This window comes from Hetaerina americana, unplaced genomic scaffold (assembly GCF_022747635.1).
Source record: "Hetaerina americana unplaced genomic scaffold, ioHetAmer1.1.p SCAF_3, whole genome shotgun sequence".
NCBI lineage: Eukaryota > Metazoa > Arthropoda > Insecta > Odonata > Calopterygidae > Hetaerina > Hetaerina americana.
This window is the reverse complement of record NW_027286874.1, coordinates 65,889,762-65,904,220: the sequence shown is the minus strand read 5'-3', so window position 1 is coordinate 65,904,220 and position 14,459 is coordinate 65,889,762. Positions and strand designations below refer to the sequence as shown.

The window sequence follows — 14,459 nt, the reverse complement described above, 5'->3', positions numbered from 1 at the left end:
TGGGATTCCATTGTGACATTGAATAGATAAGTCAAATAATATTTCTACACACCATACATTCGCCTAAAATTCAATCTTATTTCTGTCTTCTAACAGTGTTTACGGACCAAATGAGTGCATCTACTTTTTTATAAATTTCGTTACCTATGGATAAAATAACTACATCTCTGCATTTAAAACAGTTTTTTACCTTTGGCAAAAAGTCAAACTTAAGAATTCAAATGCTGATTCAATTATTAGCGCTTATTTTTTCTTTTAATAAAGTTACCTGCATGACATTAGCTTACACACTCACGTTCTTCAATCATATATTTGAACAGCATTTCATCCCTTTTCACTTCCGCCTTCAAAGATGACGTCGTAAGTCTCATGAAAAAAGAACCTTTCTATAGGATAAGGCCCGTAGACCTCCCTCCATTATTTCTCGTCACACTCCCCTTAACCTCGATTCGAATGAAATTTTCACTGAAAATACGAATCCAAGTCTCTACGTTTTTAAGCACGACGGCCTAAATACTCTACGAATTGATATATTTTTTACAAGACATATACTCTTCGAGTCAAGGCATGCACAAATGTGCATTAATGCACATATGCAATAAATGGCGCTGGCGTCGCGCAGAATAGCGGCGCTTCGCTTGATTTGCCCTAAAACAGTTGCACCGCTCCTTTAAGAGGCACTGGGATAATTGTGTGAGGTGCCAAGGGTAGTATTTCGAAGGGGACTAAGGCCTTACTGTTCTAGGTAGGCTATTTATCTCCAAATATTGCATGGCTGGATAGTTTCCGGACTGGCATCGTGCATCCATCTCCTTTATGCATTTCTTCCAACGTCTTCCTATGTATCTATCTTCTATCATAATTTTCCTAATCGCATTTCTAGTGTTTTTGCATTTCGTTTTGAATATTCCCGAGTATATATTCCCTGCCTCACATGCTTTGTCGTTGTTTCTCTTTATAATTTCAATTTCTTAGCACTAGCCTTCAATTCACCCAGGGAAACCGAGTTTTGGGAAAACCATGTTGTTACTTATATCTGTGTGACTTGATGTGGCTCCGGCGATGTGCTGGAAAGGACTTATTCGAGCAACTAACGCTGAAAATTACTTAAATTCTTTTTAGTGTAGTTTGAAATTTGTGCACTAGTACTAACAATAGAGAGTTTCAGAAAAAAACAAATGGCGTCCACTTTTGTGAAAAATTTATTTTACTGTAATGCCCAGTTTTCATCAATTAGTTTTATGTTCAATGTTTAGTTATTACACCAGAGCTATTATTATAATTATTATTGATGCATTATTTTCGTGTTTTCACAAAAATATTGAAAATAACGAGGATGATTCTGCTTGGCAAAGTAACGGGCAATGTTTTTAAGTATATATTGCACCTTATAATAAATTAAAATAACTCCGTAATTGTATGCACTTGATTCCATCCACTTCCACTGCAACCCTTCCACGGTTCGGCACCATGAGCAAAGACCTAAATGAAAAATTTTATGAGCGAATAATGATGATGAACGTAAAATATATCAAATGTTGACGCCTGATACCACTGATTATTATTACATAATGATAGTTTCATTATGATAGAACAAATTTAATTTGTTAAAATCTTGTTTACTGAACTAAAGCTTCTTTAAAGTGTTTCAAACACATACTCTTCGTGATTTATTTTAAATGCCACATTAATACTGATTTGTAAGAAAACCGAACTGGGGGAAGAGAAAGGAAACCAATTATTTCACAGAATCATTACCCTCATGATAATTCTCTTCTTGTTTAGCCTCTAGTCTAGTTATCTGGGGTAATAATCATCTGAACTGGCTGCTCGAATACCAATGTTACCAATACAGCATTGAGATTGTAGAACAGTTGACTGACAACATTAAAATGTTGCTTACGACCTTCTATATTGTGCCAATAAGCCATTTTTCTCTTACTCAGTCTTATGGCATGGGAAAAACAGAATTTAAGAAAAAGATATCATAAAAAAACTGCGTTCCTCCTGCATAGTATATCCTAAGATTGCAGCGTTCAAGCCATTCAAATATGACTAGTCAACGAAATATCATCGTAAAATACCAGTGCTTAGCAACAAAACTAACTGTTTATTCATCTTTCATTTTCACTCTTGCAACATATAAAATTTTCTTCTGATTATATAATCACGTACAATTACGTGATTTCTGAGATATTTATGACTTCAGGTTGGTTCTACACACATCAGTACGCCCTAAACTAAAAGAAATTGTATTTTAAAATTGCTAAATTATAGATAATCTAATAATGTGGAAAGAAGAATATAGTAAAGGTACTTAATATAATTTCTCTGAAATCTAAAATAATTAAGTAACTCCAGCGTCTCCTTAGTGTTTTTTGATAACGTGGGAAAATGTTACAGAACTAAGGAAGAAGGTACTAAAAATTGTCTATTCAAGAAGTGGAGGAAAATGAAAGTTTTGAATGACGCGCTAAAATATAGAATACGATGTTAATGAAAAATCATTAAATTAAGTGATAACCAATAAATTGCAATTTCATAGTTATTTCAAAATACTACTGAATGTTAATTAAAATAGATTTTGCTACCTTATAAATACCCCACGAGTATTGTTAACTCCATTGATTCATATAATAGTCAATTTAATAATTGGAAGTTCACATTAAAAGGCAAACATATCTCAAATCCAGGAAATCAACGACGAGGCCCAATTGAAAATTCGAACGATACATTTCTTAAAAACTAACCATGGCTACTAAAACACATTTTATAACTTTCAGATTTTTTGGGGCTACGATTCAACTCAAGCCTTATGTACAACTGAAAATATTATCAAATGAATACATTAGAGGGGACCTTCGTTTATGCCACAAGACGGTCAAATCCTACATCGATTCTCAATTCTGCACTGGACGAGGACGAGTAACCAGGAACTGGAAAGGTGTGTAACCGCTTAGTTTGTTTTTAAATGAATTTAGAGGCAATTTTTTATTCGAGCGGGTTGAATATAAGTGTGAGTGTACCATATAATATAAAAATAAAATCACATATTTAACATCTGTATGCACATTTTAAATGTTTAAAAATCAGAATAACCAGATTTGTAACTGACACAGCTCCTAAGTTTATTTCGGTCGGTTGATATACCCCCAATGATTATATATATATATATATATATATATATATATATATATATATATATATATATATATATATATATATATATAAAGCTTAAAATTACACTGACATGCAATTGACGGAAAGGCAATTGTACACTATCTCAAGAGCAAAATATAGTTTTTTCAGAGGGCATTTTCAGAAATTCGTCTCACCCCTTATTATCATGCGACACGGCATAAACATGATACGTACTACGTAAACAATAGAGCAAGGGCTCGATTTTCGATTATACACGCATATCGTTGGTTTATTCTTTGATATAAATTTATGTACCAAATAGCACTGTAAACCAAGTTACCCTAACTTAAATAATTACTACTCGATTAGTTAAAAAAATAGAGCGTTGTTGCTATAACATTTGCTATGTTTTGCTGTGACTTAATTTCCAATTTTGACATCCATGCTTTGTATTTAGAAATATACAGATTGCTTCCCGTGGTCTACAGACGTTGATGACTAATTTGAATCAAATTACTATTAATGGAAGAAAATCGCGGATTTTACCTTGCCAACAAGTATCAATATAATTTTGAATTAATGAAAGTTTTTACATGGATTTTACAATTTAAATCGATTTTTCGGAGGTTGAATGTGCTAAAATTACATTTAAATCTCGGTTACTACTCACATTCCAATGAGGTCTTGATGATTTCTTTGAAAACTAATTTTCGTGAGTAGTTGAAGAATATCCAAACGTATCCTGCTTTTAAAAGAATCACATACACGCTGGAGTAGGAGACGAGGAAAGAGAGGAAACAAAGGCCTTAGACACAGTAACGGATTCAATGAACGCCTTTAATAGCTCTGAGGTAATGTAGATTAGAAAACTTATTTTCAGTATTGAATACCTAAATGAGCTCTAATCTGGGTTCACAGATTAGAGCTCGTTTAGGAAATTCTTATTCTGCATATAGTATAGAGGTACTTAGTGTCCTGTAATATGGCCATATCAATCTATCTTTTTCGTCGAAGCATTGAGGAATGTCACAGAAATCATGATTACAGAGCGGAGAATAAGTAAATCGATACTGTTACCAGCACACGCAATTGAGTTATTTCACACTTCCCCATCAATTGTCAAACATAAATTTATACTCCCAAACCGTAAAAATCACATAACAACGTTGATAACGAATTGCATATCTAGTATAAATGGTGTTAACCCCTAAAAAAACAACTAAAATGGATTTAAAACGCTGACAGTACAGAGTAAATTTTCGCAATGAATTCAAAACGTATTCCGCGATATTAAAAGATACGCAGATCGCTTTTTATTCTGGGGCCTGGGAAAATACTGAGTCGACAGTACAAAATGTAGCGCAATATCCACCCAACCAGTCTGTCAAACATCCCCAGCATAAGAAACATGAAAAGAGTCATTTTCAAACCAGACCAAGACTAATTGCTTACACAATTAGCACATCGTGGGTAGGTACTGAGTGTATGTCAAATTATATAGGAGAATGCAGGATTCATTGGAAAATAGTAGTCTTTTTTCCTAATTGTTCGCGCAATTCCTGGAGTAATTTAAAGTTGGTTTAATTCCAGTTTCTCAACGCTTCAAGGCAACGGCGATCATGGCCTCCATTACCCTGCCATTTTTCAATGTTGATGGTGTGATTTTATACGGAAATTACGTCTGTTTGCATCCTTGAGAAATCGTGCGCATAATCGTCCTTTCTTCTTTCGTAATTGCTAGAACGATAAAAAGGGCTTCGAGTTCTACTTTACAGAACGAAAGAAAGAACAGTAGGGGGCGGCCAGAGGAGAATAAAATTGTTTTATTCAGAGAGAAGTTGGTGAGAGAGCTCAGAATTAAGCTTGTGAAAATGCATTCGTCCAATGATTGAGCGAAAAATCAGTGGGTACGACGCTTTTATACCGTTTTACCTACATACCCAGTACATAAGTAAAACGGTATAAAATATAAATTGTATAAATCCATTACTCTGTAAGCTACCACATGTGCATACTACGGAAATACGATTTAATATAATTAAAAAGAAAACACTCGATCAAATTGATCTCGCCATAAAGACCTCTTCATCCAAAGAAACTTGAATGCCTTGCATATAGTAGGTTCAACAACAGTTGTAATTTTAGGTGGAAGCATTGGAAAGGTGTAGTTCACATTCGTTTGAAATGCTCATCCTAATTATTATTTCATGCAGTTCCATATATATAAGTTAAATGAATGCACAATATGAAAAGTATAATTAATCCAAAAAGGGCATTATCTGGTAATAACTTTTGCTAGTAGGCAGATAAGATATATCCGAAAATGTAAGTGGTGCTACACAACTATGATTTCCAATTATTTGCCTGAAATAGCATAAGGTCATTCACAATTCTAATGGAAGGGTAATAATTAGGGTTTTATTTTGGTAAATTGGGAACAGTTTTCTTGAGTGCTAAATGGGTTTTAAGAGCTACATTCATCCTTTTAAAGGACTGAATTTATAGAAAAATTTAGGAAAAGATTTAATGCACCAAAACTCTATTCAGTGTTATATAATTAATGATGGAATGTTGTCCAGGTGTGCAGAGGCAGAGGTGTCACAATCTGGGAGGGATAAGGCACGACACATCCTTTTCTACACATTTTGAAAAAGGGTGAAACCTAAACAGTCAATGTCAATGCTAACTCCTATTGCATGACATAGTCAATGCTAAGTTTCCTCTAGCCTAAAGTTTAAATTTCTGATACAGCATATAATGCAGGGTAAATTTTCTCTCGGCCCACAAATTTATTGCCGAAGACTAATAAAAGTGATGACATTGGATATGATCTTTCAGGATAATCCAATGAGTACACTCAAGGGACCAAGTACAATGCCAGTAACTACTCAAGCTGACGATGAAAATTTTATAAACGAATTTGTTAAACACCACAATGAATACCGTGAAAAGCACACTGTGCCCCCTTTGGAACTCAGTGCAGAGGTAAGACTTAGTTTCTAGAGAATAGAAATGGCCTCAGCCTTGAAAATAGTTTTCAAAAATGAAATAGCTATTTTTGCTCAGCAAAATTTTTTGTTTTTTTCTCATTTGGTTCAGTTAAACAATGACTCTTATCATAGCATTTATTATAGTTAAGTGTATTCAGTCAAAAATGGGCAGAGCGTCTAGCTGAAAGAAATGTGATGGAGAACAGTAATAGCTGTTTTGGAGAAAATATATTCTACAAAACAGGACTAGAAATGGATCCAAGAGAACCTGTTGACTTGTGGTATAAAGAAGGGAAAGAGTATCAATTTGGAACAAACGAATTTCAACTAAACACAGGTAAATGAACACCCCATAATCAGGTAATCTTCAATTTATATTTTGTAGTTGAATTTTACAGAGAAGCTGATCCAATCAGGATCAGTGAACATGGAAAGCATCCCAGGAGAATGTAAACACAGAATTAGGTATAGGAAAGTGCCGATATATTAATAATTAACTCGGCAGGAAACTAATAGGGTGACTGAAGCATGGTAGATAGCATAGAAGGGTTATAGAAAGTTTATAGAGGGCACGTGAAATATGTGTGATGTACAGGATGGTGAAGGTGTAATCAGGAAGTAAGAAGAGCAAATCTGTGCACACTATCAAAGAAAAGCAGAGACATTATTATTAATTTAGAGAAAACACAAGATATGAAAAGGATACATAGGATCTAAATAAAAAATATTTTAGGTCAGGAAGCTTATTAGACATGGAAAGACATTATGACTTAGATGGAGACAACTTAGGACCAGGCATTCTTGAGTACAGAATGGAAATGCCATTAAAAGAAGTTAAATAAAATAGTGGGATTTGATAATATTTCTGAACTAATCAAGTGTATAGAAAATTTAAGAGAGAGTTTTTATGGACTGATTAATAGCATTTATGAAGGAGGAATTAAGCTGGAAGATTTCCTCACATTAGGGTAAGTTCCCATTCCAGAGAAGGACAAGGTATGTGAGAACTATAAAACTATAAGTTTGATTTTGAATGTAACTAAATTGGTACATAGGATCATCAATAAGATGATGGAGATAAGGATGACTGATTACTCATGGGATGATTTCAGCTTGAGTTCAGGATGGGGAGAGGTATACATGATGTTATAAAAGTAATGTCATTTATTCAAAGGAACATAAAGGGTAAAATCAGGCTATATTTGTTAGTTTTGTAGATATTGAGAAGGCATTCTATAAAATTACTAATTGTCGAGAATAAATGATTGCATTGCAGGAAACAGGATTAGATGAAAGGGATAAGCTGCTTATCCACAGCATGCATATGTCTCAGGTCACTCAGGTGTGACTGGTGGATGGAGAGTCAGGATTGGCAGTGTTAGGAAGAGGGATGAGACTTTCAAGACTTGAGACAAGAGAGCTCATCATCACCTGTGCTTTTAATGTAAATGTGGAATCAATGGCAAAAGAGGTATGGAAAGAACTGGAGATGGGAATGGTGGGGAAAGAAAATTAAGGTTGTGAAGTTTTAGGGGAGGCCACCGAAAGCGAATGTCATTTGCACCATTAGGGATGAACAAGAAAGGATGAAGTGTGGAGATAAACCCAGCGTTGGTTGGCATTAACCTACTCTAAACAAAAGGTGCCAAGGTATCTGCCACTTAACGTCTCATCCGACGAATGGCATACTCACTCTAAGTGCCCTCCACAAAGCACCTCAAGTAAGGATCGAGATACCACTGAAAATCATTCGACACCCCCAGAATTTGAACCCAGACCCTCTTGGTGATAAGCCAGTACGATAGCCACTGCACCATCTTGATCCACATGAAGTTTTCAAGGAGAAAAGCTAAATTGAAATCTTAAGTTTGAAGGCAAAAACTAGATCAGATAGAACAGTTCATTTATCTTAGTTGTTAACCATGATGATCAAAGAAGTGAGCACTTCTGATGAAGGATATCAGATCATCGCAGAGTGGGACAAATGGCAGTTTAAACCAACAGTCACACTAAATAGCCTCCATATGCTATACTGATAGGTACACTAATAAAGAAGTGTTTTGAACACACATAAATTTTTAATATTTAAATTTATCTGTTGAAACATGTTAGGATGAGAGAGTGAGTACTTTTTGTTATAAAATAAATTTTAAGGTAAATTCTTGAATTATGTGCTGCTTTGGATAGCATTCGGCCATAATTGTGACAGACTAAGGTTTTAAGCTTAAAAATAAATATCTATTTTGTGTTTTTTTCATAGATTTTTTAGAGAAAAATTCTATTACTGTCCTCAGGTCATTTCACTCAGCTAATCTGGAAAGAAAGCAGGGACTTGGGCGTTGGAATAGCCAGAAATCCAACAACTGGGACTTACATCGTTGCTCATTACTATCCACCTGGAAACATTCAGGGAAGATTTCCTACAAATATATCCGCCCCATTACAATGATGACTCATAATTAGAGATGTGCATATTTGTCAAACCACCATTAACAGCATACATATGGTAAAACTGTACAAATAAATTAAAGGTTATGATTATGAACAAGAAATTACTGAACCATTATCAAAGGCATACCTATGCATTATCTGGATGGCAAAAATGAAGATATCAATAATTGCAGTACATACGATACATCTACTCACATTCATATTCACTCAATTTCCTTCACTCAAAAGTGTGAAAGAATTTCACTGATGTCACTTCCAATTCTTTTTCATTTCGAAATAAAGAACCCTATTCTCTTAAGGGAGAGAACAGAATAATACAAGCTCTTCATTATTTTTGGCACAGAGAATATTTCAATTTGAAAACATTTGCATCTTTGTGAGTAGATATATGTATGTATATATAAAAAACATTTGGTGATCAATTTGAATTTTTTTACCACATCGTCCAATACACATCAAACTTAAGGAACCATCATAATTTCTTCATTAAATTCTACAATCTAATAATCTGTCCTTTTCACATATTTAAATAATTTTAATTAGGTATAAAAATTAAAATAAAAAAATATATTCTGAAACATGTCCAGCAAGAAATTTTTGTTTTGAATAAAACATTTATTAAAATATGTACGTTTTTTTACATGGTCAAAAACAATAGTGACTGTTACCCTTAGATAGATGCTGAGGGAAAATATTCTAGCATTATCCCAAAAATAGAATTAAAAAAAATGGTATTATTCTTTGATAAAATTCAAATTTCAAGGAGACATAATTTGAAATAATAACTGTTCATTACAATGCAGTAGTACTTTTACAGAGTGGCTATTTTTATGCACAGCTGTTCATAGGTGATTTATTGTTGTAATTTTGATAAATAATGACTTCTTTTTGCAATTATGTTTCATGTAATTAAAGAATTATCAGATACCTATGAGTACAGCCATTTTTCATTGGGAGGGTCATCATCACAGATGGGTATATTAATTAAGACTTTATTTTCAGGAAGACTACAGCAAACTGCAGGGGAAAGAGGGTTTCAAAGAGCTCTCTAGAAAACTGATGTTTTACTGTTACATATCCTATGAGCATAAAGCCCTCAATATGTAATTATTATGGATGAACAACTTCACTACTTATTTGATAGCATGAGCTCCAGTTAAATGCATGTTTAAGATTAACTGTAGAAGGATAATGCAGCACAGTATGGAAAATACATCATGGTATGAAAGGGAAAATGAAAAATTATCATTTTCCCCATTCAAAATAAAACTCGATGGAAGCCAAAAAGTATGGAAATCAAACAAATTTATGCCACTACTAACAATTACAAACAAATATGAAAACAGAAATTTACGACAGTCTTAAGTATTAATTCTGTGTATGGAAAGGGTAACATATTTAGTGAGTGAATGCGCAAATAATGAATGCATATTAAATGTACCCAAATTTAGTTCAGGGAAGGATTAACATATTTTTTCGAATAAGTCTTCTTAGTACAGTGGACATATTAAATAAGAATTATGATAGATAATTTCAAGTCTTATGACCAACAATATACATACATATATATTTATATATTTTATTTTGGCAATAATAATGCCATAAAATAAAATCTATATGCATTACTGGCTGCAACTTATGTGGTCAATCCTTAACAAACTTTTCTGCAGTTTTATACACCAAAAGCTTCAAACTAGGTTGTTTTAAAGTATGCAAAGGATTTTGAATTAAATGACTAGGAACAAACAGCAATAATCAATCTTCCCATCTGAAATTTCACAACCACTTACACACTCTTCAAGGATGCATATATAAACATATAAAATGAGTAAAATATACATATCTCTGCATGTCTCAAAAATTGTGCTATCTTAGGCCTCATGTATTTAAGATTAATTAATGGATTTTTATATTAAATCCACAAAAGTGAAGCTCGCTATATATACATCAGTCTTTGCACCAAATTATGAACTTTCACGTGGATTGAGGAATGTTTTGCATGGGCATTGCAGCCCACTTATACAAATTATAAGTGGCAATATTTATAAACTTAAATGCATAATAGATTGAAATGGAATCAAATGAAATATATTTCCTTCAGTCAGTTTTCCTAATACCTTCCAAAACTTTACCTTCACATCTGGTAGATCTACCTGGATTACCAATCCATTGCAATGAATTCTCCGCCCAGATACAATCATAAAAACTTATTCACTGTTCCATGATTAAAATGACTTTGGTATAGCTCACTTAGTTAACATCCACTAATAATGCTCAAATAGAGGTTCTTAGAAAATGTAACTTAGTCTATATTTTAGGAGGAACATTGGCACTGAATTGCCCAATGTAATTTCCACGGGGATTGTAATTGGCAACAACGAAAATTTTTCCACTCCTGCTCTTTTCCATGCTGAAACCCAATTCTTCACTGCTTTTCCATACCATCTGTGAAAAGTGACCTGGAAAAATGATTCTAATTAGTTGTATATAATATTTCAATTTGAACAAAAAGAATTAGCAACTTTGTCAAGGACTGGGCTTGAATACAATGAAAGTAGTACCACAACACAAAATAATATGATATTTCCCTGTATTTAATATGACCAAGTTCAAAACTACTGATAAATTTCAAAAATGGAAACAAATGACCTAAAATATAGCATTTTTACAATCATCATTGGTCTCTCCCTCAAGTGACACCAAATGAGCAACTTCCTAATCTAACTCTTTGTATGTTATTTTCTTATCTAAAAGTCAAAATTCCATGATTTGGTAAATTCATATAAACTCTGATGAATTCATTTATTCACTAACTTAAACAGTAGCAGCACACCGAATTGCCCTGAATACATGAATTTCATCTACCATAGGACTAAGTTCCAAATGGCCCATTCCCTAGACATATGAAAACAACTATAAGGTTGTGGTACATAAAAATATAAAACCATATAAATTATATTTCGGCAAAGATAATTTTGACACAATTTGTGGTGATTATGAAATTTAAACAAAAATAACATGTTATAGACACACTGCTTATAAAGACAAATCATGTAGAGTATAGAAATCCATGGTTCAATGGACCAAAATTACAATTAGCTCTAAAGCAGAAATTCATTTTGCTCAAAAAACAGTAACGTGTTATATTTCATTGATGTGGTTTGCCAGTTTAAAAATAATTTAAAGAAGGTTTTTCTCTTCACTATCTATCATGACTATCACATCCGGGTATTAATTTAACTTCACCACTTTGATTTTATCTTTTTTTCCATTTTAATATTTACACCCATCACTGATGTCTGAAAGCTATACCTGATCTTAATGTCCTAGGCTCCACACCAAACGTATGGTCCTTTATTTCCTTGTACCAAGCATTACAAGCTTCATGTGCAATGGATTTCCAGTTTGTGTTGGATGTGAAAATGTAGAACAAATTTTCTCCATATTTTCCATTGGTTCGGTGCCTCATAGTATCTTCTCGAGCTAATGTTTTTGCCCACTGTTTAGAATATTCATTTAGCTAGAATAAAAAATAAATTGATCCAATCATCAAAAGGCTTATTAGTTATCTTCCATTCTCATTTGTATGAAAATATTCATAAAATATCACTTACGACAGGACTCAGTTTTAGCTCAGGCACCCCATGTTTTTTTCTGAACTCATTGTGAAGCCTTAATCCTTCTTTGGCAAACTCCTCATCTTCTGATCCGGTAGGAGCTGTTTCTTCGGTAGTATTGGTGCCATTTGTCTCTGGAGTTTTTACTTTATCTGTTGCTCCCCTGTAAAAAATATGTAATTTTTTATTTCATAAAATGACAACCTTCATGAAAAACTAAAAAGTGCATTTGCCAAATAATTGGTGAAAATGCGTAACAAAAAATTAAGAAAGACAAGGTGTGAAGCGTGGCGTAATCGATTTCATAAAATTGTTATACGCTTTGAAAAGTTGTGGTTGCCACGGGTCATCATTGACATAGACATCAATTATGCCTTCCATAAGTTGACTCCTATGTTGAAAACAAGCCTGACTACAGCCCAAATGAATTGGAATTGGAAACACCTACTCATCACTACAGTTAATTCCTGCACGCCGGAATATCAGCGTAGGAAGAGAGAAGGGGTGGTTTTTATTTTTATAATTTCACCCAGTTAAAATGCATGACAGACATCCAAGTTAACTAAGTTACGTCTAATAGATAATGTAGCATTTAGAGCAGCAAAATGCATGGCATGAGGTTCAAGAACAAAACCAGAGTAACGTGCTGGTGAAAATGTTCGAGAAATTCCAAAACTCACACTAAACGAGTATGAATGATAAGCCTGACCCTCGAGTAAAAGGCTTATAAGCCACTCGAATGGGTGGTATTTCAGCCGAACGGGGAATTTCAGGGCTCGTTGTTGTTCTTTTAGAGAATCTCGATCCACCCACATCATCTTAAAAGTTCACTAAATATATCACCACACAGTTGGCTTAATTTACTTAATTAATTGAATAATTTATGTATTCATCTCCAACAACTATACGAGGGTAATCCCAGAAGTAACCGACCCAACAAAGAAAACGCAAAACTTTTGGGGAAAAAATGTATTTATTTCTCAACATAATCTCTTTTCAGCTCCATGCTCTTTTTCCTGCGATGTTCAATAAGTTTTTACATTTTATAATAACATAAAAAACCCTTTTTATGATAATAACTCTATTGCTCCTCAAAATAGCCATAACTGCGGACATCACTTCTTCACGGTTATAAAATCTTAGACCACCGCGCCTTTTAATCAAGTTTGCAAACAGAAAATAATCCGAGGGGGCTAAATCTGGCAAATAGGGTGCATGAAGTAACAATTCAACCTTTAATTCATAAAGTTTGGCCATTGCAACAACAGATTTGTGAGCTGGTGCATTGTCTTGATGAAAAATCACTTTCTTCTTAGCCAAATGCAGCCGCCATTGCTTGATTTCTTCGCTCAAACGTTGCAATAAGTTCGCGTAACACTCGCCGTTGATAGTTCGAGAGTCAAAGTAGGAGAAAGTCAATGAAAATTATCCCAAGCGCATCCCAAAAAACTGACGCCATGACCTTACCTGCACATGAAACGGTCTTCGCCTTCTTTGGAGACGGTTCTCCCTTTTCAAATTCATTGTTTTGATTGTTCTTTTGTCTCGGCTATGAAGAAATGGAATCACGTTTCATCCATGGTAATGAAAGGGCGCAAAATTCTGCTTTGTTGCAGTGAAACTTTGCTGAACATTCAATTGAAACATCTTCACGACACTGGTTTTCCTCGGGTGTGAGCATATGCGGCACCCATCTTGCACTCGGCTTTCTCATGTCCAAATTTTCAATTAACACGCGATCTACTGCACGCATTGAAATGCCTACTATGTCTGCTAGCTCACGCACTTTCAGTAGACGATCGTCCAGTATCACTTTATGAATTTCCTTCACCGTTTCTGGAGTCGTCACCTCATTTGGTCGACGAATGCGATGCTCGTCTTGAAAGCTCATACGACCTCGTTTAAACTCTCCCACCTAATATTTTACAGTGGTAAACGAAGGAGCAGACTCGCCCAGAATAGAATCCAGTTCAGCTTCTATAGTTGGGCTGAGGCCTTTCAAATAAAAGTATTGTATCACATAACGATAACCAATTTTCTCCATTTTCACAAATTTACTGAAAACGTTCACTATTGATGGCTTCCAAGCAAATACTTAACAACGTGGTGTCTTCAAACTTGAAATATATCCTTTATAGAATGCATACTTTGTAATACAGTGGTATTTTTCAAACAACTACCGCCATCTCTAGGTCAGGCCGGGTACATCTGGGACCACCCTCGTACTTGAAGTCATTGCCATCATGGGTGTATAACCGTG

General features: G+C 34.2%; 1 protein-coding gene across 3 annotated transcripts in view; it reads right to left on the bottom strand.

The window, feature by feature from the left end:
• Window positions 1–9,870: 9,870 nt before the first annotated feature.
• Window positions 9,871–14,459, bottom strand: part of LOC139690072 (uncharacterized) — a 145,330-nt gene continuing 140,741 nt past the window's right edge. For all 3 annotated transcript variants that reach the window (XM_071587271.1, XM_071587272.1, XM_071587270.1), the window contains 3 exons: window positions 12,197–12,362; window positions 11,895–12,102; window positions 9,871–11,041 (listed from right to left, as the gene is read on the bottom strand). In XM_071587271.1, the coding sequence (XP_071443372.1) occupies window positions 10,890–11,041; window positions 11,895–12,102; window positions 12,197–12,362 (526 nt within the window). In that variant the 3' untranslated portion in view covers window positions 9,871–10,889. The remainder of the gene's footprint in view (window positions 11,042–11,894; window positions 12,103–12,196; window positions 12,363–14,459) is intronic.